The sequence below is a fragment of the Canis lupus genome, chromosome 10, assembly GCF_011100685.1.
Source record: "Canis lupus familiaris isolate Mischka breed German Shepherd chromosome 10, alternate assembly UU_Cfam_GSD_1.0, whole genome shotgun sequence".
In the NCBI taxonomy this organism is placed as follows: Eukaryota; Metazoa; Chordata; class Mammalia; order Carnivora; family Canidae; genus Canis; species Canis lupus.
The window spans coordinates 7,443,342-7,469,084 of record NC_049231.1 but is presented as its reverse complement, the minus strand read 5'-3'; the positions used below and the strand labels follow the sequence as shown (position 1 = coordinate 7,469,084).

Below are 25,743 nucleotides of genomic sequence, written 5' to 3'. Positions count from 1 at the left end.
GCCTGTGTCTCTCTCTCTCTCTCTCTCTCTCTCTCTCTGTGTGTGACTATCATAAATAAATAAAAATTAAAAAAAAATTCCATTCTCTCCCCTCAGGAAAAAAAAAAATTTGAAGGTAACAGCAACAAAAAGTTAGACCAGAACTTGGATTGGATACAAATGAGATTTCCCTTCCAGCAAAGATGAGCTTAAAGTGCACTGGGAGATCTCTGTAGCTGTTTGATATGGTTCATCTTCTAAAAGAAGGAGTTTCTAAGGTTTCTTGAGCAGAACTTTTATAAAAAGGCTGACGTTTTCTTTAAAAGCTACTTTTTTTTAAAAGATTTATTTATGTATTTATTCATGAGAGACAGAGGCAGAAGACACAGGCAGAGGGAGAAGCAGGCTCCATGCAGGGAGCCCGATGCAGGACTCGATCCTGAGTCTCCAGGATCATGCTCTGTGCTGAAGGCAGGTGCTCAACCACTGAGCCACCCAGGGATCCCTAAAAGTTACTTTTGGAAGAATGCTCTCAAGTTCTGCTCTTGTGGGCATCAAAACATTTCTTTAAACTCTTCTAAGATTAAATACATATTTTTTTAAGTGAGAAGCAACTATTCAAAAGTGAATTTCCTATGAATTCACTCTCCTTCACTGCCATCCCATCACCTATAGAGGAAAAAAAAAAATCCAGTAGCCTTCACTTCTAACTTCTTGCTTGTCTTTGTTCTTTTTTTTCCACGCCTCCCAGTGAATATGGGCTCTCCAGCCATCCCAGCTCCATGTGGCTTCCTGAACAAGCAACAAATGCACCTTTTACAGCCTGGCCTGTTGCTTGGGGTGAACATTTCCTCCTCCTTCAAAGTTGTTCAAATCCTCATATTTCTAATTCTCTCTTCCTCTCCTCCTTCCCTGTCTCTCTCTTTTTAAAGATTTTATTTATTTTTGTTAAATTTGTTTCATGACAAACACACAGAGAGAGGCAGAGACGTAGGCAGAGGGAGAAGCAGGCTCCCTGCAGGGAGCCCGATGTGGGACTCCATCCGGGTCTCCAGGGTCACACCCTGGGCTGAAGGCGGTGCTGAACCGCTGAGCCACCCAGGCTGCCCATCTTTTTCCTCTTAAAACATGTAAAAATAGGAGTCCCTGGCTGGCTCAGTCAGTACAACATGTCACTCTTGATCTTGGGGTTGTGAATTTGAGCCCCATGACGGGCAAAGGGTTTGCTTAAAAAAAATGTAAAAACAGGGACATCTGAGTGGTTTTAAAAAATATATAAAAACATCTTGGCTTGAACAGAAACAGGTGTGTGTGCTGATGGGGTCATAAACTGTGTGCTGATGGGGTCATAATAGTTTGCCAACTGATCCCCGCTTTCCCCACTTCAGTTTTCAGAGCCAACATGTTTCCAGGCGAAGCCTGTCATTCTTTCTCAGAGTTGTTTTCCCTTGGCTAGACCATGAGGCAGGACCTTTGGTCTGCTTGTTCGTTGCTGTATCTCTGGTTCCTAGAACACTGATTGGCACAGATGAGATGGTCGATAAATATTTGTTTAATGTTCAACATAATCTCTTCTGTTTCTAAATTTATTATCTGCAATATACACTGGGTATTTAATAATACACTTTTTAATAAGATATTTTTATTCAGCTTTTGCTTTCTACCTGTGTAACTTGGTTTAATTATTTACCTTCTAGTCTGTGCCTTCCTTTCTCATCTGTAAAATGGAGAGAACAGCACCTTCCTTTGAGTTTTTGGGAGGATTAAATTCATTAATAAATGTAACACACTTAAAACTACTTGGCACATGGTAAGAGCTACATACATGTTATTATTGATAGTTTTTATTCACATACATTAAGTCTACTAAGTCTCACTATGAATTTGTAATATACTTATTATGTTCTCTTTTCATATTACGGCACTTGAATTTAGGATATTTAATAAATTTGTAAAGAAAATAACTTTTTTGAGCACTGATAATAGCTGTTTTAAATACATTATTTCATTTATTCTTGAAAATCTGCTTAGTAGGTTTGTCAAGTTAAATATGTTAAAAAACAGAATTCCTGATCTCCACCCGCAAATCTGCTCCTTCCTTAGCTTTCCTTATTTTAGGAAATAATATCATCTTCCATCAGCCTTAATTTTCTCACTTCTTACGTCCAACAATCAGGATACCCCCTTGATTTGTGTAAAGGAGGAAAAAGTTTTCCTTGACCCTCTCAGGGTCCCTGGCTGGGTCTGAAAATTAAACTGACAAAGACAGATTAACAGGAGAAAAGCATACACATTTATTAAATATAAAATTTACATGACATGGAAGCCTTTATAAGGAAATGAAGACCTGAAGAAACAGGTAAATCTGTGTGTGTTTAATATTAGGTTTGATGAAGAATAGAGTCATGGAAAAATAGGATAGTACAAAAAAGGGAGCATGACTAAGGATAATAAACTAGGAAAAACTAGCAAGGGCTATTTGGATTCTTCTCACTGTTCTTGTCTTGGGCACAGGGAAGGCACCTCTTCCATGGGGGTCTTATGACCTGTTTCAAGGGAGCAGGTGTGGGAAAAGGTCTGAGAGAGTTTCCTGCATCTGCTGTTTCCTCAATTCTTTCAGCTTAAAATATTCAGTAAACCAAGGTGCTATATTTTGGGGGAGGGTTCTGAACCTTGACACTTCTCATCCAAAATATATCCAGCCATGACCTTTCTTACTCCTTTTACTTATGCGCTTGTCCAATCCCTTATCTAGACTATTGAAATTGCCTCTAAACTCATTCCTCTCCATCTAGCAGTTGGGATGATCTTTTTTATTTATTTTTTTGATTGATTGATTTATTCATGAGAGACACACAGAGAGAGAGAGAGACAGAGAGAGGCAGAGACACAGGCAGAGGGAGAAACAGGCCCCATGCAGGGAGCCTGATGTGGGACTTGATCCCAGGACTTCGGGATCACACCTTGGGCTGAAGGCAGGGGCTAAACCGCTGAGCCACCCGGGCTGCCCTGGGATGACCTTTTTAAACATAAATTATAAATTTAGTTATGTCACTGTTCTGTTTCAAAATCTCCATTAGCTTCCAAACTCCTCAATGTCTGTAAGAGCCTCCTTGATAACCCCTTTATCTCTGACTTACCTTCCACTCTTTCGTGAGCTCTTTATGCTCTTCTTTCCTTGGACTTTGGACTTGCCATTCTATCTGGAACACTCTTCCTCCAGATCTTCAGAGGGTTGATTCCTTCTTGTCAGTCACATTCGAAATTCAGAATCACATCTGCAGGGTGATTGGACTTGCCATTCTATCTGGAACACTCTTCCTCCAGATCTTCAGAGGGTTGATTCCTTCTTGTCAGTCACATTCCAAATTCAGAATCACATCTGCAGGGATGCCTCACATGACCACCCAGTCTAATGTACCATTCCTCTGTCACACTTGTCACATGTTAGTGTCAAAGCACTTATCACTATCAGCATATAAGATTAATCTGTTTAATGACTTTTTATTGTTTTTATTGTTTCTCTCCCATAGTAAATGTAAGCTCCATGAGAGCTTGTCTGTCTTATTCATCCCTGGGTCACTGTGCGTCATATTGCCTGACACAGAGGAGATGGTCAATTTGTCAATTGGAAGAATGAATACATGAATAAACGGATGCTCAGATACAACATGTAGTTCACTTCTTGGAGGGAGAGATCCTCTTTCCTTGTTCCAAGTGTTGAGGCTCCCTGAAGACTTGACAACTCATCACATAGGCAGTTAGCGGAGGAGCCAGAGTAAATTCTCACAGGTCTTTTGATGCTCAGGTTCAGCGTTTTTCATGCTTCCTTTGTGCTTGTGTGAGATGATCCCTGTGTTGTTTACTTGAGTCCTGCATTTTGGTGTTAAGAGTTATGTAAGATGAAACCATATTATGGATGCTGCTTTTCTTTTCTAGCATTTCTTTTTTCTATTTTGATTCATTTGTAGTCTTTCAAAACTCTCACTGTGGAAGGAAGAAAGGTGGTAATCTCTTATCATTTTGGTTTCTTAATGGTTTGCATAGAATAGTTAGGATATTGTATTCGAGTTTTGAGAAATTCTGCAAGGGCCTGTGTTTTTGTCAGTTTGATTCACTGATGTACCCCCAGTGCCCAGAATGACAGTGTATTGGTCAAGATAGCCTAGGTCAAGCTGCACTAACAAACAACCCCAAAGTCTTAAGGCTTTAACACAACATAAAGTCTGTCCCATTCAAGTTACTTGTCGATTGTGGATTAGCAAGAGGCTCTGCTCATCTAAGTCACAAGATATGTGATAATTAGTCACACATCTTAGTATTAGGGACTCCATCTCAGCACATGCCTGCTTAATCAGCATGGCAGAAGGAAGTTAACCTGGCAAATTAGGTACTGATTTTTTTTTTTAAGTGGGCTTCACGCCCAGCAGAGCCCAACACAGGGCTTAAAATCACAACCCTGAGATCAAGACCTGAACTAAGATCAAGGGTTGGACACTTAACTGACTGAGCCACCCAGGTGCCCCAATTATGTACTGATTTTTAAGATTTTATCCAGAAGTGACAGTCACTTCTCACATTTCATTATCAGAGTCAGGCACATGGCCTATGCCTAAGTTAAAAGAGGGAGGAAAGGGGTGCCTAGGTAGCTCAGTCAGATAAGTGTCTTCCTTCAGCTCAGGTCACCATCCCAGAGTCTTGGGATTGAGCCCCAGGTCCCGCTGTCTGCTGATCAGGGAGCCTGCTTCTCCCTCTCCCTCTACCCATACCCTCCCCTTGTTTGTACTTGCTCTTCTGCACTCTCTCTCAAATGAACAAATAAGATCTTAAAAATAAAGGGGGGACAGAAAATATGATTTTACCATATATGCATCCCACATGTCTCCAAGAGATAAAAGGAATATTTGTGAACAGCTCTAATGTCTACTACAAATTACTGAGTGCTTACTATATGCCACTCAGCCTCTGTTCTAAGTACTTAACTAGGGACAACTTCTTTATCCTTACAACAACCCTAGATAATATTGTTAGCTCAGCTTTACAGATAAAGAATCTGAGAATAGATGTAATAAATAGATGTATGGAGAACTTAAGCAACTTGTTATTGATTTATTGACTCTCTATTCTTCATCAAACCTAATATTAAACACAACTTGCCCAAGTCATCCTCTAAGTGGCCAGAACCAGAATTTGAATGCTAGTAGTCTGGCTTCGAGTCAATGCTTTGACTCCCTAGATATAGCTGCCTCAGTCATAGCAGGTCATTAAAAAAAAAAAAATCATTGAATATCTGGAAGAGTCTAAGCTTTTTGTTTTAATTTTTATTTATTTATTTATGATAGTCACAGAGAGAGAGAGAGAGAGAGAGGCAGAGACACAGGCAGAGGGAGAAGCAGGCTCCATGCACCGGGAGCCCGACGTGGGATTCGATCCCGGGTCTCCAGGATCGCGCCCTGGGCCAAAGGCAGGCGCCAAACCGCTGCGCCACCCAGGGATCCCTAGTCTAAGCTTTTTGAAAACAGAAGCTTCATCTTACATTTTGCATGTCTCAATTTTGCATTTTGTTTTTTTTAAATATTTTATTTATTTATTAATGAGAGACAGACAGAGAGAGAGAGAGAGAGAGAGAGGCAGAGACACAGGCAGAGGGAGAAGGAGGCTCCATGCACGGAGCCCGACGCCGGGCCTCCAGGATCACGCTCCCCGCGTGAAGGTCGCGCTAAACCACTGAGCCACCCCGGCTGCCCATCAATTTTGCATTTTGTAGTAGAACTCAAAGAATCCATGATGTATTGAACTGGATAAATTAGAAACTAGATAATCCACTGCTAAAAGCTTAGGGTGTTTTTATTTCTGAAATTAAAGCCAATAGAAAAAACCTGAACCAAGACTAAGGGATAAGATAAATATAGAATTGTTCACAAAATACAGAAGACAAGGAGTAACTCAGTCGGTTCGGTATCTGACTCTTGATTTCAGTTCAGTTCATGGTCTCAGGGTCCTGAGAGAGAGTCCTGCATCAGACTCTGTGCTCAACAGGGAGATTCCTTGTCCTTCTCCCTATGCCCCTTCCCTTGCTCGTGCTGTCTCAAATAAATAATCTTAAAAAGATAGAAAACAAGAAACAAGGAGTGTCAATTATACTTCAATTAAAAAGTAAAAAATAAGTGATATCCCTTTACATTTTTTAAAAAAATTTTTATTTATTTATGATAGTCACAGAGAGAGAGAGAGAGAGGCAGAGACACAGGCAGAGGGAGAAGCAGGCTCCATGCACTGGGAGCCCGATGTGGGATTCGATCCCGGGTCTCCAGGATCGCGCCCTGGGCCAAAGGCAGGCGCCAAACTGCTGTGCCACCCAGGGATCCCCCTTTACATTTTAAAAGTAGTATTTTGGGGCAGCCCGGGTGGCTCAGCGGTTTAGCGCTGCCTTCAGCCCCGGGCATGATCCTGGAGACCCGGTTTCGAGTCCCACATCAGGCTCCCTGCATGGAGCCTGCTTCTTCCTCTGCCTGTCTCTGCCTCTCTCTGCCTCTCTCATGAATAAATAAATAAAATCTTTAAAAATAAAAGTATTTTGATAAAAGTAAGAAGTCAGTACCAGTTGCAAATACAAATATGTCAAAAATGTAGGTGCATTCATGAGTGATACATTATTCGTAGAAGTAGTCAAAGAACTTAGAGATATTTTCAGATAAAGCCTGATTCATTTGCGATAACAGAAAAGAACATTCTCTTCTCACTCAACATGCCCCTTGCTGCCACCATCAGAGACAAATACCATGCTGGGTAGGCCATGAATCTGGCTCAATATTGCATTACTGAGGTTCTTATGAGAACCTTAATTCTTATGAGAGGCCATTAATTGTAATTGATATCTATTGGGGATGTACTATGTGCCAGCCTTGTGTCAAATACTTTGTCTCATTTAATCTTATTAATTCTCGAAGGAAGGGGAATACTGTCTTTTCTTTTTTTTTTTTTTAACATGACAAAACTGAGACAGCGAAGGGGAAATGCTTGCACAAGGTCATATTCAGAAAATATCAGAGCTGGAAAATAAACTCAGGGCTTTTGACCTTATAGCCAGCAATCTTTAACCACCATGCACATAGTAACAACTGATCTTCTACTAATTCCTGGTTTCCAAATTCCAAATTCCAAATTTCTTTATTAGTTTTTAGGTTTTTGCAATAGACAGGACATGGTTACCTCACAGTATGCAGATTACATGGTTTCCTGGGCGCTGGCTGTCAGGAAGGAAAGAATGACATTATAACTAAAACACCTTTTTCACTCCCCATACCACTTCTCTATACTCAAGATTGTTGCCCTTCAGCACTCAGACTGGTGCCATTGCTGTTTCTGATGATGTTCAAGGACAGGCTTGGTTTGGAAAAGCGCAGAAGGGATGTAGCATCCTTTTCACAGGGCCAAACCTTAAGAGCTTCTTTTCTCTTAGTTTTTCTTAGCTGTGGCTCTTGTCCCAGAGGAATGAGGCAATGAGGCAATGTCCCAGAGGTTATTTTTCAAGACTAACGCTAAAATAGACTAGGGAGTCTCCAGTATTATGGAGGCAGTATTCAATTTTCCAAACTGGTAATTCTTTTTGGAATATGTAGGTGGATCATTCTTGCCAGCAATATTCACAGATTCCAAAAAGACCTCATCTACTCAGACTTCCTTAGGGATTGGTACACAAAGGCCAGGTAGAGTATAATGGGGGAAAAAAAAAACACCTGGTGGAGGCCACAATGAGTTTTTTAATTATGACAGTGGAAGGATTTGCCAAATGCTAACTGTAAAAATAGCTTCTACTTAGGAATAAGCTTATGTACTGTGTGACATAGGTAACTGCTAATGTGGTTTAATTTGAGGGAAAGCCATTCAAGAAATCTCCATATATTGATTAGCTATCTCATCAGTAGCTTGAATCCTTTGGATTTACCACTGGTCCTCCTTCAGATTTGTTCTGAAATAGTAACAGGTAATTCATTAAATCAAAATTTGAGTGAATTAATTTATTACTTGTTTTCCTCTCTTTGTTGGAGACAGGAGACTTAGAGTGTACTATCAGAGAGGAAGTTAAGTCCAGAAAGAACTGTGGAAGTCGAAAAATATTTCATGATTTAGCTCCTTGGGGGCCTTACTTCTACAACCTAATGTCCCACTAAGTAAAATGATCTCCAAACTGCGCACCAGTATGTGATGTCCGCCTTCAGTTTTTTCCCTTTTGATTTTTCCTGTGTTTTATGTTTTTTTTTCTTTCTACACTGTACAGTTCTATTGAATGGATGTTAGGTTTTATATGGCACATTCTACCAATGTTTTGAATTATCAGGGACTACAAATATATAAGGGAATAAAAAGTGGTACCTGCTTTTGAGTAACTTCCTTGAGGAATGCAAGCAGATGGGAAAGAAGAAAAACAGTCATAAGCAGGTAAGTATAATGAAATGTGAGAATAGATGTAATAAATAGAATATTGTGGGAATCCAAAAGAGGAAGTGACATACTCTTTTTTTTTGGCAGGGGGAGGGGTGCCAGGGTGGCAGGAACAAACATGTAAAGGTTCACCAAAGAAGTAACCTGAGCTTGGCTTTGAAGGAAGAATAGAAGTTTCTAGGCATAATAGAGGGCAAGTGTATTCCAAAAGGAGAGAATAGCATGTGCTTGATCAGCTTTCTACAATATGTATAAACCCAAATCAGTGGAACTAAGTAGCGCCCTGTTTTAGTGAAAACCACATAGCTTTTCTGTTTCCAGCTGTCTTTCACAGGTAGTTTGTTCAAACTAGTATCCAGCCAAGAAGCATACGTTGCATTTGGTTGCCATCTCTCTTTTGTGAACTTCCTTAGGGAAAATTCCTTTTTTCTTTTTTTAAGATTTTAAGTAATCCCTGCACCTAAAGTGGAGCTCGAACCCACAACCCCAAGATCAACAGTCCTATGCTCTATCCACTGAGCCAGCCAGGTGCCCCTCTAGTAAAATTTTTCTTGCATTGAGTCGTATTTTGTCTCACAATACTATCATCCTTTCAGCTCTCTTTTGGTTACTGTTTGCATGAGATGTCTTTTCCATTCCTTTACTTTCAAACTATTTATGTTTTTTAATCTAAAGTGAGTCTTGGGCACCTGGTGGCTCAGCGGTTGACCACCTGCTTTTGGCTCAGGTCGTGATCCCCGGGTCCTGGGATTGAGTCCCACATCAGGCTCCCTGCGAGGAGCCTGCTTCTCCCTCTGCCTGTGTCTCTGCCTCTCTCTCTCTGTGTCTCTCATGAATAAATAAATAAAATCTTAAAAAAAAAAAAAAGTAGGTCTCTTGTAATAAAGTGAATCATTAGGGATCCCTGGGTGGCGCAGCGGTTTGGCTCCTGCCTTTGGCCCAGGGCGCGATCCTGGAGACCCGGGATCGAGTCCCACGTTGGGCTCCCGGTGCATGGGGCCTGCTTCTCTCTCTGCCTCTCTCTCTCTCTGTGTGACTATCATAAATAAATAAATAAATTAATTAATTAAAAAAATAAAGTGAATCATTAGTTAAATAAAAAATCTTTCAATCCCTGACATTAATTAGAATGTTTAATCCATTTACAGTATTATAATTACTGCTAAGGTAGAATTTACATCTGTCATATTGCTATTTATTTTCACATGCCTTTCCCCCCCTATTCCCCATTATTGCCTTCCTTTGTGTCAAATAGATACTTTCTAGTATGCACTTTGAATTCTCTTGTGATTTCTTTTACTATGCGTTTTGGAGTTTTTAAATTAATGTTTGCTCTGGGGATTACAATTAACATCCTAGTTTGTAACAATGTAGTTCAGATGATTACAAACCTAATTGCCATAGTATACTAAAATGATAAGTCTATTCCCTCCCTGCTCCTTTGTGCTATTGTTATCATACACATTACAGTTTCTACATTATGTGCCCATCAACACAGATTTATAATTATAGCTTTATGCATGTGTCTTTTAAACTGGGTAGGAGAAAAAATGAATTACAGAAAAACATACATTTAACTGTCTTTTATTTTTACCTGTGTAGTTATCCTTATCAGTGTTCTCTGTTTCTCTGTGCGGGTGTTAAGTTACTGTCTGGTTTCCTTTTTTTCAGCTTGAAGAACTCCATTTAGTATTTTTTTCTTTCTTTTTAAGGTTTTATTTATTTATTTGACAGAGAGAGAGAGAGAGAGAGAGAGAGCAAGAGAGCACAAGCAAGGAAGGGTGGCAGGCAGAGGGAGAAGGAGAAGTAGGCTTTCCAGTGAGCAGGGAGCTCGACCTGGGGCTCCATCCCAGGACCTGGGATCATGACCTGAGCCGAAGGCAGATGCTTAACTGCCACCCAGGTGCCCACTATATTTAGTATTTTTGGTACGCTGATAGTACTAGTGCCTTTTACAAAGTATAGGTTCTTTGGGATATAGATGCTGAATTCTTCATAAGGAATGTTCTTAACAAAACACATACATAATTACATATTTACATAAATACACTCTCCTCCAAAACAGGACTCTGCAGCTGCTCTTTGGCTGCATCTTTGCAAAGCAGCCCATCTGGTTTTTCTCGATCATGTAAATATATTTCCTGAAATACAGTTTTTGGCAAAGTTAAGTTTTACTTTTTTTTTTTTTTTTTTTTTTAGTAATCTATACCCAACGTGAGGCTCAAACTCAGGGCCCTGAGATTAAGAGTTCATGCTCTTCTAATTGAGCCAGTCAATATTAAGGTTTAATATTATAAAGTTATAATATAGTTTTGTATTAAAAACATATTTTATATAATTTTTATATTATATATAAATATATAAATATATTTATATATAAATATAATTTTTATATACATATATATAAATATATTAAAATATATATACTGTTCAGGCTGAAAGAGACCTTAAACAGATTCCACATTTTACAAATGAGGAAATCGAAGCCAAAAGAGATTAAGTAACTTGGCCAAAATCATACTGCTAGTTAATAGGGAAAGCCCCATTCAAAATGAGATTTCCTGATTGTTAATTCATATTGTTTCTCCAACATTCCAAATTTCTGTCAGGATGCTAACTATGATTATCTAGTTTGGTCATGATATACTTAACAATTAGGGCACAAAATAATGAATTGGTCCATAAGAATTTAATTAGAATAATTTATACTAAAAAAAAAGGAATAATTTATACTAATTAGATTGCTGTCTGCCTGATGGCTTTCCTTTAAGACATGTTAGTACCTTCCAGTCATAAATCTGGCTTTTAAGTGATTTTAATCCTGATCTTTGTACACTATTTTACAATGAATTCTTTTTTTTTTTTTTTTTTGGCTTTCTTAGTCTGAGATTCCCTTTCATGTTTTAATCCCTCTTTGATGTCAGGCTTTTGATAGGAACTCTGTAAGTGGACAGTTCACCAGAATGCATAAAAAATGAGAGCCACCTGGGCAAAATGGGTCAATTCAGTAATTAGGAAATTTAGAATTTTTGAGGGTTGTGTGACATTTGTTATGACAGGAATCATGTTTGAGTAGTAGACCCTTCTCCTTAAGTTTCACGGTGAGAATACAAAAATCCGCCTCATTTTAATATTGTCTTATCTCACAATGGAAACAATTTTATTTTTTGACCCACAGTTTGGTTTCTTGATATATGCATGTTTCATACTTTGTGTGTCATTTTGTATAAGTTAAGAGCACAAGCATCATTTTGAATCTGGCCTGCCACCTATTAGCAGTAGGGACCTCTAGCAGGTCCCTTAATTCTCTGAGCCTTAAATTCCTTGAATTCCTTGTAAGCAGGAATACTTTTACCAACATTCGGGTTGTATGAGGATTCAGTGAGATAATATGTATAAAGCACTTAAAAGAACACATAGTAAGTGCTCAATAAATGTTACCTTTTATTTTTGTTCTATGTGATACTGTTTGAAGATTGAATCCTTCCTCTTCCCCATCCTAACTCTGGAGAGGATCTAGCCACAGGATCAGAATCCTTATGAACCTTTGAAAAAGAAGAATGGAAAGGTGGCTTGGCCCTCTCTGACTCAGCCTGGGGAAAAGGCAAAACTGCAGTGCTCAAAGGAGGCAAAACCAGTGGTCTAAGCAGCCTTATGGCTGTGTCAGATTGTCCTATTGTGTAGGGGGTCCCCAAAACTACCCTCATGCTTGATGATTCACTAGAAGGACTCACAGGATCCAAATGGTTGATTATAATGAGACAATACAGATTATATTCAACAAAAGGAAAAGATGCATGAGATAAAATCCAGGAGAACCTAAGTGCACACTTCCAGGTGTCCTCCCACAGTGGAGTGTCATGGATGTACTTATTTCCCCAGCAACGTGTAACAACATCTGCAAAGTATTACCAAGTTCACCTGAGCCTTGGTGTCCAGAGTTTGTATTGGAGACAGTCACGTATGCAAATAAAGCCTATATGAGCGATCTCAGCTACTCAGACTCCAGCCCTCCTTCCACCTCCTTACTCTCACCCCCAGAAAAACAGGTGTTTATCACACATTCCATTGTCAGAATAAATATATCTGCTTAAACGGTACAGCATGGCCCCAGGTCTCAGAAACACCCGCTTGTATTAGGCTGTCGGAACATTACAAGGTTCATTGGTTATCTCCTAAGATCAGGCAAGGGCTGCTCCTGAAGATAGGCCTTTCTTTGGTGGTACAAGGTATGGACAACCCAGACCTGTTGAGGTAATCCTTTTTCTGCACACCTTACCTACCTTTTAAACTTCATAGATGGAGAAAAGGTACACCTAGTTGATGAGCCAGTATGATATTGGTTTTTTTTTTTTTTTTTGAAGATTTTCCCGCAGGCCCAAATTTTACAGTTGGTGTACCACACGGCTCCAAACTACCAGTAATGGTGGTTATACAGTAGACACCTTTCTCAGAGGCAGAGAAAGTCAGGTCAGGCATTAGAAAGTGCTACAATTTATGAATGGTCTTAGAAGTTTTATAATTTTGACTGGGGGGAAGAACTTAGGAGGCCACCTGCAAATAACTCTAACTTGCCAGGCTTAGTTTCTAATGAGAAAACATAAGCTAAAGGTATCACTTATATTAGTGGAAGTTTTAAGTATAGCACTGGATGCAACTGTATTTAAAAGAGGTGATTTATCGGGATCCTTGGGTGGCTCAGCGGTGTAGTGCCTGCCTTGGGCCCGGGGTGTGATCCTGTATGTTGTGCCCAAGATTGCGAATCCGAGAAACCACCAAGGAGCCGACACCGATGCAAGCACATGAGGGTTTATTAGCAAGCTCGAGCTTGGATCTAAGTATACCCGACACAGCGACACAGCGGAGCAGGGACTTGGACCCCAAAGTGGGTTACAGCTGGGTTTTTTATAGGCTGGTCTAGGGGATTTTCAGAAGGGGTGGAGGAATTTCTCAAGTTCTGTTTACATTCTGATATGGGGCTTAAGGGCATTGAGCTCTGTTCTCATCCTAATATGGGACTTTCTACTACAGGTGTGGGCTCTGTTGTCTTTCTGATATGGGATTCTCTGCTGATGGCAATTCTGAGCTCTGTTGTCCTTCTGATATGGGATTCTCTGCCAAGGACATTGAGGACATTCTGCAGTTTTTCCCATAAGGTTCAGCTCTTATTCACAGGGGCCTAATAAGCTGTACTTGTGCTAATGCTAAACTTTAGGTGGGATGGCCTTAATTTTTCTTGGCCTCCACACTGTAGTCCTGGGATTGAGTCCAGGCTCCCTTTATGGAGCCTGCTTCTCCCTCTGCCTGTGTCTCTGCCTCTCTCTCTCTCTCTGTGTCTCTCATGAATAAATAAATAAAATCTTTAAAAAATAAAAGGTAAATATATGTAAATAGTTTAATTGTTATATAAGACTTTGTTATGTCTGCAAGTCATAGAAAAAAGTTGTCCTGTGTCCTGATTTGGAGTTCTAAAGTTATTTTCACGTACATATTCAGAAATGATTATCTGTGCTTCAAGGTGTCTGGGTAAAAGCACTTCTTTCAACTTATGTCCTAAAAACAAATTCAATGCTATATGACACAACGAACAATCTTATTTCTAACCTGTATATTCATTTACAAAATAAAATTTATCTCATTATTCAGCTTATTTTAAGCTATTTAAAATTTTTAAGCTTATTTTAAGACATAAAGTTAGAACATTCTAATTTTCTTTTAAACTCTACGGCAGCCCTGCTCAGCGGTTTAGCACCACCTTCGGCCGGGGCGTGACCCTGGAGACCTGGGATTGCGTCCCGTGTCAGGCTCCTGGCATGGAACCTGCTTCTCCCTCTGCCTGTGTCTCTGCCTCTCTCTCTCTCTCTCTCTCTCTCTGTGTGTCTCTGATGAATGAATGAATGAATGAATGAATGAATAAATAAATAAATAAATAAAATCTTTAAAAATAAAAAATAAACTCTACCCCTGGGGTGCCTGGGTGGCTCAGTCGGTTAAGTGTCTAACTCTTGATTTCATCTCAGTTTGTGATCTTGGGGTCATGGGATCAGCCTGTGTTGGGCTCCATGCTTAGCAGGGAATCTGCTTAGGATTCTCTCTCTCCCTCTGCCCCTCCCATCTCCGTAAAATAAAATAAATGAGTACATCTTTAAGAAAAAAAAGAAGTAAATTCTACCCCCAACATGGGGTTTGAACTCACACACCCCGAGATCAAGAGTCACATGCTCTACCGACTGAGCCCACCAGGTGCCTCTAGTTAGAAGATTTTCAACAAAGTAGTTCTGACGGAGCATTACATCATCTGTCTTCCTTCTATCTGTCTATCTGTCTATCTGCCTATCTATCTATCTATCTATCTATCTATCTATCTATCTATCTATCTATCTATCTTCATGCTTTGGGGTAAATTGGAAACTCTGGCTTTTGAATTTCCTAATGATGTCTCTGGAGTAAATGCAAAAATGTTCTTTTCAGATAACACTATGCCTAAAATAAATTGCTAGCACAGGATTGAGTTCAGCTGCGTCCCATTTAACAACTTTTCTTCATTCAGGCACTGACAGCATATTGTTTGGACCAAATCTCTTTGCCTGACAGGGGAGAAGCTTCCCAATCAGAAAACTTTTTTACCTCCCATGGATGTGTAAATTAGCTTTGCTTAGCTCCTGGGTGGTCCTCTCACACTTCACAAACATGCTGTGGTCTTTACAAATGATTTTTATTTTTATTTTAATTTTCAACGTAAAAAAGAAAATGAGAGTCTAACACCTTATAATTCAAGTCCAAGTTGAATTAAATGTTTTTGTAAGAGTTTGTTCTATCTACAATAGTCATAGTCTTTGCAACTAAGATTATGATCATTAGATGAACCAATAAAAGAATGCGGTAAGTGGAAAGTGATAGATCATTTTGACCCTACTGCTGTTCAGAGTTAGTGTCCATTTATCTGACATCATCCACCCCTTTACAGACAACAGATGTGTCCCCTTGGCTGTGTGGCTGCCATCAGCGACAGAGGCCTTGTCACTATAGTAGTATGCATGGAAATGCTTTTTAAATAATAAATTTATTTTTTATTGGTGTTCAATTTACCAACATAGAGAATAACACCCAGTGCTCATCCCGTCAAGTGCCCCGCTTAGTGCTCGTCACCCATTCACCCCCACCCCCCGCCCTCCTCCCCTTCCACCACCCCTAGTTCATTTCCCAGAGTTAGGAGTCTTTATGTTCTGTCTCCCTTTCTGATATTTCTGAACATTCATTTCTTCTCCCTTCCCTTATATTCCCTTTCACTATTATTTATATTCCCCAAATGAATGAGAACATATAATGTTTGTCCTTCTCCGATTGACTTACTTCACTCAGCATAATACCCTCCAATTCCATCCAAGTCACACTGCTGTGGGTGCCGAGGTGGCTCAGACAGTTAAGTGTCTGACCCTTGAGCTCATCTCAAGGTGTTGATCTCAGGGTCATGAGTTTGAGCCCTGAATCGGGCTCCGTGGTGAGTGTGGTGCCTCCTTAAAAAAAAAAAAAAAAAAAAAAAAAAAAAAAAAGTCATATTGCTGTAAACAGACTGTCTTCATGTGTCATACTAGATGTTGTCCTTATTGCCCACCCCCCTTTAGTTCTTTGGTGACAAATTTCCAGAGAAGAATGCATACATTTGTGTTTTATGACTATGAGATGCTAGGGCTACCCGATGAAATATTTTTAAAAATCAGTAAAACAACTGTCTTTATTGTAGCATGTAGATGATTCTTAGAATTAAAACAGATAAAAATAAAAATAAATTATGTATTTACAATCTGTTAAAAACAAGACAAGCCCCAATTGGAGACTTGACCTAATTACATTTTTGGCTCTTGCAGAATGGACTCTTAAACCAGTCAATCATGAATCTCCTGGCTCCATTGGTTATGGGTCCGCGTCCTGATTTCAGCTCGGGTCGTAAAACCCAGCCCTGAGTTGGGAATCCATGCTCAGCGGGGAGTCGGCTTGACAGTCTCTCCCTCTGTCCTTCCTGCTTGCTTTCTCTAAATAAATAAATAAAATACTAAAAAAAAAAAAAAAAAAAAAAAGGGAATCTCCTAATCAGCACTTGTTAGGTAATCTGCCTGGTAAACCCCTACAATCCCCTAAAGGAACTTTGCAATAACTAACCTGCTTTTTTGCCAAGGGTAACTTCCTTGTTCCCTCCCTTCTGCTTAAAAGTCTTTCATTTTGTACAGCTCCTTGGAGCTCCTTTCTATCTGCTAGATTGGATGCTGCCGGATTTGAATAGATTTGTGCCCAAATAGACTCTTAAAAATTTTAATATGCCTCGGTTTATCTTTGAACAAATCTCACCACCCAGAGATAACCACAGTTAACCATACGGTAAGAAAATTTGGTGTACGACATTCCAAATTGTGTTCTATGCATTAACACATATGGAACCATATTCCAAATATTGTGCTGTAATCTGTTATTTTTACTTTGCAGCATGTTATGGATACTTTCTGTGCCAATAAATACAGAAAAAGTTTATATGAATGTTTTACATGAATGAATGCCTCCACAGTGTATTTAAAGAAGGTATGTTCTTGAATGACAAAGCTAACCAAATTCGGTGATTATAGCGACTAAAAAAAGAGGTCTGGCTCTACTTCAGTCTCAGATAAAGGAATTAGCATAATTCGCTGAAACACTGACATAATAATGAATCCAGCTGCTTGATTACTGTTTGGACTACAGCCCTGTTTTTTTTTTTTTTTTTAGTGTGTGTGGTTTTGTGTGTGTGTGCATTTTTTTTTTTTTTTTTTTTTTACTTTTTAAACTTTAAGTAGGCTCTATGCCCAGTGGGGCTCAAATTCATGACCCCAAGATCAAGAGTCATATGTCTACAGACTAAGCCAGCCAGGTGCAGCTCCAGCCCTGCTTTAGAAAAAAGACTTCTATTTCTCCCTGACAAAATTCCCACCTCTTACCACTAGTTAGGGCTGTGGTCTTAAATCTTAGTTGTTTTTATAAAATTGGCCTTGGAAACCAACTGCCTTGTCTTAGAGTTCTAGTTCCACCATTTATTAGTTTTATAAACTTAACTCCTTCTGAACCTTAGTTTTCTCATTGCAAAGTGGGGTTAAAAATAACCACCTTATAGATGTGTTACAAATATTATATATTTACCATGTTCCATAAACTGTGTAATTATTAGGTAAATTATTATAGGTACTTTGTCTCCTCCCCAAACTGCTTATAAGCAATTTGAGGCAGAAATATTTACATACTTATTTACACTCATTCAGTCTCTACTTGAAGCATAATTTTTACCAGGTTAATATTAAATACACTTGGAACCACAGCCAGTTAGACCAAAGTCTTAAGGGATACTCTAGAGACTCCAGAAGGACTGGAAAGCTCACTGTAAAAGAGGAAACCATAAAGGAAATATAAAACATAGGTGAATATTTACCCAATTTCAGGGTGTAGAGGATATTTCTAAGCATAAAGGGAAGAAACAGAAAGGACAAAAGTTGACAGATTTACCACTTAGAAATTTTAAGTTTCTTTTTGTTTTAAAAAGTGCACAAAAGAGTTTTCTATGAATTACAGCAGTATAATATAACCTCAAAGACAATGAAAGGCATAGATAACCTGCATAGGTTAGCTGAACTGAATACCTACTAATCTCCTTCCCCATTTCAAAGTCTCTCACAGTTTTCCTGTCCCATGTCCACCATCATAATAATCTCAAAGAAAAGATCACTCAATCACAAAATAAAACTCTCTTTAGGTTGGCCTTGTTATTTACATAGGTGCAGCAAGAGTGTTAATTTACCAGATAGGCCTCCTTAAAATTCTTTGCAAAAACTTCTGTCTGAAAGTTTTCATGAATGTCAGGTTTGACTTTTATTTTATTTTTATTTTTATTTTTTATTTTATTTTATTTTTATTTTTATTTTTTTCAGGTTTGACTTTTAAAAGCCTCTTTTGCTTTTCCTAGGCTAGGAAGTCAGGCAAAAGAAACTCTCTCCACCAGATTTCTCCTGTAGTACCTATCAATTTGAGTGAATTTTGAGGTCCTGAAAATTTCTTAATTGCCTTGCCTGCCAGGAAGTCATTTTCCTAATAATTGTAAGCCTGAGTCCCTGGGCTAGTTTTCCTGGGAGGGCTTTGTAAGCACTGGCTCCATAAATACACCAAACCTTTGGCCATACCTGGTTAAATGAATAGACTCTCTCTCTCTCTCAAGATTTATTTACTTTGAGAGAGAGAGAGAGAGAGAGAGAGAGAGAGAAAGAGAGAAAGCGTGCACAAGAGCGCAGGGGGAAGAGCAGAGGGAGAGGGGGAGAAAGAGTCCCAAGGAGACTCCCCACTGAGCAGAGCCTGATGCTGGGCTCGATGCCATGACCCTGAGATCAGAACCTGAGCTGAAATCAAGAGTCAGATGCTTAATCAACTGAGCAACCCAAGTGCCCCAAATGAATATCCTTCTTAAATATGACACTTCACATAAGGCCTTGGATATATAATTAATGTGTACGATTATATGCTGGTAAAAGGAAGTCAGATCTTTACTGAATCTAGTAAGAGTTTCTGAATTCTGGGGGAACCAGTGAAAATCAGATATTTAAACATTTTTGGTTTATGAGAGAAGAATCTACTAAATTGTTATGGGTTACACACTGGTTATAATTTAAGAAGGAAGAGAAAAAGTTTCCTCCTATATCTGGAAAATAGAACATTAGAACAACATCAATAATATTCTAAACAAAAAACCACAATAAAATTTATCCAGTTTCATTTAGTCCTATAAAGTTAAGTTTTACTCTGGTACATATTGGGTTAGGAGTCTCATGAAGCCAACTGCTTCTTGACCTAATGGAATCCTGGAAATCCTAACTCAGTCCACCGGTATGGTCTGAGAGTTGTCTAAGTAATGTTAGCTCAGCTCTGAAGTGTTAATAGTTTGAAGAGCCCGTCTCAATCCTTTTCCAGGTGGTTCTGCTCTGAGACTGTCTTTGTTGAGGACACAAACAAAGTCACGACACAAACTCTGACTTTTAGCTTATAGCAGAAACTTCAAGCAAGCATCACAATAAAACAAAAACTATCTGTAGAAGACAGAGACTTCAAATGACTGGTTGATTTATTATTGAGAACTTTCAAATATGAAAGGTCTGATGAAGTTTCATATTAAAAATAGGCAAATGACATATAAAACATGTCCTATAGCATGCAACAAAAGATAATAAAGCCATTACAAAAAATCAGACAAAATATCTCTAAGGATAGTGACAAAGCCTATTTTTAAAGACATGAATAAAAGTTACATCTGATTTGTAAAAATAAATGAACATAATTTTTATATGGAGAAAGTCTTTAATATAACATAATAATATTGAAATACAATATATATACTCACTATATATTATATGTATATATGTATAAACTATGCCAAGATTAAAACAACTTTTAAAAAAAATTATTTCCTTGAGAGTAAGAGAGAGCATGAGCACACAGTGGGGATGGGCAGAAAGAGAGGGAGAGAAAGTCCTAAGCAGACTCCACACCGAGCGTGGAGCCTGACTCTGGGCTTGATCTCAGAACCCTGAGATTAGGACCTGAGCCAAAACCAAGAGTTGGATGCTTAACCAGCCATGCTACCCAGGCGCCCCAGATTATATAACAACTTTAAACCCAGACTAGCCAGTAAAGAGATTCAGTAAGTCTGAAGTAGGGCCCAGATAATCTGTTTTTTTACAAACTGCACAGATAAGATTAACATGATTCCTCACTAAAAATGTACTGATCTAGAAGATGATAAATTCAAATTAAAAGCAAGGCTGTGGCCAAGTTAACATTCTGTATAGTATCTGAAATTATGACCAATAACACTAGATGGCTATTGTCTAATACAATCAGGCAAAACCACCACTAAGAATAGAATTAAAAAAAAAATCATGGATGGGGAGGGCATTGAGAAATCTCCAAAGACTTCTCATAAAAACACAGTTTCTGAAATATTTATACTATTTTACTTAAAAAAAAAGGTAAATAGACTAAATGTGCCTAATTATTTCAAGCACTTCTCTTTTTGTAAGGGGAAAGAACAAGTCTTTATGATGTTTTTCAGAGGTCTTCTGAGAAACCTCAAAGATACATTAGGTATAAAAGATATTCCTGAAAGTTACCTATCTACTGATTAATCTATCTATCTAGGTATTTATAGTAGGATCTGATTTGGGCAAAGCAAAAATCAAGAGGTTATTAGAGGAGACTTGGACACTTGGTTAAGAAAGGATCATGGGTAACAAAAACTTGGAAAACAAAACCTGGTTATCTAGTCAGAGTGATTATAAACCATTTAAAAAATAGATATAGAAAGCAATCTCTTTCTTAAAAAGAATCTCATGGGATACCTGGGTGGCTCAGCCGTTGAGCATCTGCCTTCGGTCAGGGCATGATCCTGGGATCCCAGGATTGAGTCCCAATCAGGCTCCCTGCATGGAGCCCGCTTCTCCCTCTGCCTGTGCCTCTGCCTCTCTCTCATGGTGTCTCTCATGAATAAATAAATAAATAAAATAACATCTTTGAAAAAAAAAAGAATCTCTTTCACTAACATGGCACCTTTGTAAAGGAGCACATTCATTAATATGATCAAAAGATACAGTCTCTCTATACAAAAAAGAAGTAAAAATATATATACTTAAAATTATGCTTGCATAGCCAATGTTTCAGTATTTCCTTACTTAAAAATTATATTGCTATCTAATGATTATCCATTGAATAATTCAACTTAGTATCTGTGCAAGGTTTTAAGTTACCTAAAGATCTTGGAAATTACCTTCAATCAATCTTCAATTAAAGTTTAAATAAAAACTTGTCAGAATGATTCCATTTCCTTAAGCATAAATTTACATTTTTCATGGTTTTTAACATTATGTAGGAGTAATGTTTTGCTTGTTTGATTAGCAGATCTATATACATTTAGGAAAATCAAATTCCAGTAGAATAAAATACAGTTTTTAAAAAAGATATATCTATTTATTCATTTATTTATTCATTTATTCATTCATTCATTCATTCATTCATTCAGAGAGAGAGAGGCAGAGACACAGGCAGAGGGAGAAGCAGGGTCCATGCAGGGAGTCCGACGTGGGACTCGATCCCTGGTCTCCAGGATCACGCCCTGGGCCAAAGGCAGGTGCCAAACCGCTGCGCCAACCAGGGATCCCCTAAAATACAGTTTTTAATGTAATACTAATAAATCTAAGAAAATATAGCTGTTTTTATTAAATCAGAATTATTAAACGAGTTTTATTTGCCAAAGACATACTTTAATACATAAACTTACAGTCTTGAGACTTTTGTCTGTTTTTGTAAGAATAATTTTCTTAGGTATAGCACATTTAAAGTATTAGATGTTGGGCCACCTGACTGGCTCGGCCAGTGAGTGTGCAAGTCTTAATCTCAGGGTTGTCAGTCTGAGCCCCACGTTGGGTATAGAAATTACTTAAAAACAAAATCTTGGGACGCCTGGGTGGCTCTGGGTGTGATCCCAGATCTGGGGATTGAGTCCCACATTGGGCTCCCCGCTGGGAGCCTGCTTCTCCCTCTGCCTGTGTCTCTGGCTCTCTCTCTGTGTCTCTCGTGAATAAATAAGTAAAATCTTAAAAAAAAAAACTTGGGGATCCCTGGGTGGCGCAGCAGTTTAGCGCCTGCCTTTGGCCCAGGGCGCGATCCTGGAGACCCGGGATCGAATCCCACATCAGGCTCCCAGTGCATGGAGCCTGCTTCTCCCTCTGCCTATGTCTCTGCCTCTCTCTCTCTCTCTCTGTGTGACTATCATAAATAAATGAAAAAAAAAAAATTAAAAAAAAAAACTTAATAAATAAAGTATTAAATGTGAAATTTCCTTATTTTTGGGGGAATTATAGAAACATTTTTTCTTATAAAAGTGTTTATCTTTACTAGTCCTCAAAACAGAGCTCCTTAGTCTTTATAATTAATTTATTAATACCTCTTAGAAATATGAAAATATCTACTAATATAAGAGATAAGGGCTTTTCTAAATTACAGAAATCTAGATGGAGAGCAGATAGCTTCAGAGCAGTAAACACAGAAATACACAATCTCACTGGGTCAGATATCCAACAACCGTTCTCGTTATCAAAGGGTGGTAATCGGTGGCCTTCCACTTGTGTTAGTATGAACTGTAATAATTTGCACCAGTTTTCTACAACTTACAGTGTTTTCTTTTGAAAGACAATAGGGCTCAAACTTACAACTCCAAGATCAAGAGTCACATGCTCTACCAACTGAGCCAGGCAGGGACCCCTACAACTTAAAGGGTTTTGAAGTTTATCTATCTATCTATCTATCTATCTATCTATCTATCTATCTATCTATCTATCTATCTATTTATTTATTTATTTAGAGAGAGACAGAGAGTGTGCTCGAGTGGGGAGAGAGGCAGAGGGACAGTATCTCAAGCAGACCCCTGGCTGAACACAGAGCCCCACGTAGGGTTCGAGCTCACAACCCTGAGTTCTTGACTTGAGCATAAATCAAGAGTTGGTCGCTTAACTGAGTGAGCTACCCAAGTGTCCCCACGTACAGTGTTTTAAAACAGTTCAAAGACAATAAATGATGGAGAATACCTGGATCACCTTTTTTGTCCATTTCAAAGTCTTTCATAATTTTTCCTGACAAAGGCAAGGGTTAGTAGAGTTAAAGAAAACAAACAAAAACCTTAGCCATATGTGAAATAGGAGTCTAACTTACCAGTGTATCTTTGCAGGTATCAAATAGCTTAAGACGTTTCTGAAGAGTCTGTTCAGAATAGGATCTTTTACTAACTATGAATTTTTATTTTTATTTATTTATTTTTTAATTTTTGTTTATTTATTCATGATAGAGAGAGAGAGAGAGGCAGAGACACAGGCAGAGGGAGAAGCAGGCTCCATGCACCGGGAGCCCGATGTGGGATTCGATCTCGGGTCTCCAGGACCGCGCCCTAGGCCAAAGGCAGGCGCCAAACCGCTGCGCCACCCAGGGATCCCTGAATTTTTATTACTAACAAAAGCACGTCCTTTGAAGCCCTGTACTGGGCTATGCTTCATTAGCTTGGCTTGAATTACTTAATATATTTGAAAATAATTTTAAAAATTACATTTGAGTAGATCCAGATATCTTTTCACTAATTTATCCCCTGAATCAGATTTTAAATTATTATTATTATTTCTGAAAAGAGAAGGATGAATGTAGATGATCATAGGAAATATTTTTATTCAAATTCTAAGTAACTTTGCAAAAAGCTTATAGAGTTATTCCTCCTCATGCTTGGATTAAAGGTTTAAATATGCCTCTGGTGATTCTCTGGCTTTACTCTTGGCTGTTCAGTCAGATGCTACTGCTGCTGTCATGAGAAGGGAAGTAGACTGTTAAATATCTCAAAACACTAAGGATTGGGGCGCCTAAGTCAGTTAAGCGTTTGACTCTTGGTCTCAGCTCAGGTCTTGATCTTGGGGTTGTGAGTTCAAGCCCCAGGTTGGGCTCCATGCTGGGTGTGAAGCCTACTTAAAAAAAAAAAGAAATCTTAAGTATTTATTGAGACCCTTTTCCTTTCTAATCATAAATAGAAAACAGCACTTTGGAGAGAAGAGATAGTTATTTAGGAACTTGATACTTCTAATAATTCAAACCTAGATGTTTGTCTTCACAGAATCTTTTTTTTTTCTTTTTTTTCACAGAATCTTTGTATACTGTTCCCCCCCAAATGGATATTATCTATTGCATAGAAAAATTCTAATTAATTATAAATTTTTGAGATTTTTTTAAAAATCCATTTTTTAAAATTTATTTTTAAATTTGTTTTTATTTTTTAAACATATTTTAAATTCAATTTGCCAACATAGAGTATATCACCCAGTGCTCATCCCATCAAGTGCCCTCCTTTCCTTAGTGCCCGTCATCCAGTTACCCCACCCACCCACCCACCTCCCCATCTGCAACTCTTTGTTTATTTTCCAGAGTTAGGGGTCTCTCATGGTTTGTCTTTCCTCTCTAATTTTCTCCACTCAGTTTCTTCCCCCTTCCCTTATGGTCCCTTTCACTATTTCTTATATTCCATTTATGAATGAAACCATATAATTCTCATCTTTCTGATTGACTTATTTCACTCAGCATAATACCCTCCAGTTCTATACGTCGAAGCAAATGGGGAGTATTTGTCGTTTCTAATGGCTGAGTAATATTCCATTGTATATATGGACTACATCTTCTTTATCCATTCATCTGTCGAAGGACATTGTGCCTCCTTCCACAGTTTGGCTATTGTAGACATTGCTCTGTGAACATTGGGATGCAGGTGTCCCAGCATTTCACTACATCAGTATCTTTGGGGTAAATACCCAGTAGTGCAATTGCTGAGTCATAGGGTACCTCTATTCTTAACTTCTTGAGGAATCTCCACACTGTTTTCCAGAGTGGCTGCACCAGCTTGCATTCCCCCCAACAGTGCAAGAGGGCTCCCCTTTCTCCACATCCTCACTAACATCTGTTGTTTCCTATCTTGTTAATTTTAGCCACTCCCACTGGTGTAAAGTGGTATCTCATCGTGGTTTTGATTTGTATTTTCCTGATACAAGGTGATGTGGACCATGTGCTTGTTGGCCATGTGTAGGTCTTCTTTGGAGAAATGTCTGTTCATCTTTTCTGTCCATTTCATGATTGGATTGTTTGTTTCTTTGCTGTTGAGTTTAATAAGTTCTTCATAGATCTTGGATACTAGCCCTTTCTTTCTCTGATATGTCATTTGCAAATATCTTCTCCCATTCTGTAGGTTGCCTTTTAGTTTTGTTGACGGTTTCTTTTGCTGTCCAGAAGCTTTTTATCTTGATTAAGTCCTAATAGTTCATTTTTGCTTTTGTGTCCCTTGCCTTCATAGATGTATCTTGCAAGAAGTTGCTGTGGCCAAGTTCAAAAAGGGTGTTGCCTGGGTTCTCCTCTAGGATTTTGACAGATTCTTGTCTCACATTTAGATCTTTCAACCATTTTAAGTTTACCTTTGTGTCTGGTGTAAGAGAATGGTCCAGTTTCACTCTTCTGCACGTAGCTGTCCAATTTTCCCAACACCATTTATTGAGGAGACTGTCTTTTTTCCATTGGATATTCTTGCTTTGTTGAAGGTGAGTTGATCATAGAATTAAGGGTCCATTTCTGGGTTCTCTATTCTGTTCCCATGATCTATGTGTCTGTTTTTGTGCCAGTACCACACTGTCTTGATGATCACAGCTTTGTAATACAGCTTGAAGTTAGGCATTGTGATGCCCCCGG

At 38.6% G+C, this 25,743-nt stretch overlaps 1 protein-coding gene and 1 long non-coding RNA gene across 36 annotated transcripts in view; one reads left to right on the top strand and one right to left on the bottom strand.

Moving 5' to 3' along the window:
* The window catches only part of LOC102156006, a 119,104-nt gene that overhangs the window by 7,503 nt on the left and 85,858 nt on the right, over positions 1 to 25,743 (bottom strand). For all 14 annotated transcript variants that reach the window (XR_005365338.1, XR_005365337.1, XR_005365339.1 and 11 more), the window contains 2 exons: positions 15,778 to 15,941; positions 3,120 to 3,966 (listed from right to left, as the gene is read on the bottom strand). This is a non-coding gene — a long non-coding RNA (uncharacterized LOC102156006). The remainder of the gene's footprint in view (positions 1 to 3,119; positions 3,967 to 15,777; positions 15,942 to 25,743) is intronic.
* Positions 1 to 25,743, top strand: part of C10H12orf56 (chromosome 10 C12orf56 homolog) — a 112,736-nt gene that overhangs the window by 4,163 nt on the left and 82,830 nt on the right. Inside the window, exons 2-3 of one of the 22 annotated variants that reach the window (XM_038549892.1) lie at positions 16,653 to 16,800; positions 16,906 to 16,998. The exons of 18 other annotated variants lie outside the window; for them this stretch is intronic. In XM_038549892.1, coding sequence (XP_038405820.1) covers positions 16,969 to 16,998 — 30 coding nt within the window. In that variant the 5' untranslated portion in view covers positions 16,653 to 16,800; positions 16,906 to 16,968. Of the gene's footprint in view, positions 1 to 8,256; positions 8,422 to 16,487; positions 16,801 to 16,905; positions 16,999 to 25,743 lie in introns of those variants that run through there. 3 more of the 22 variants (XM_038549891.1, XM_038549893.1, XM_038549894.1) reach the window with 3 other exon arrangements.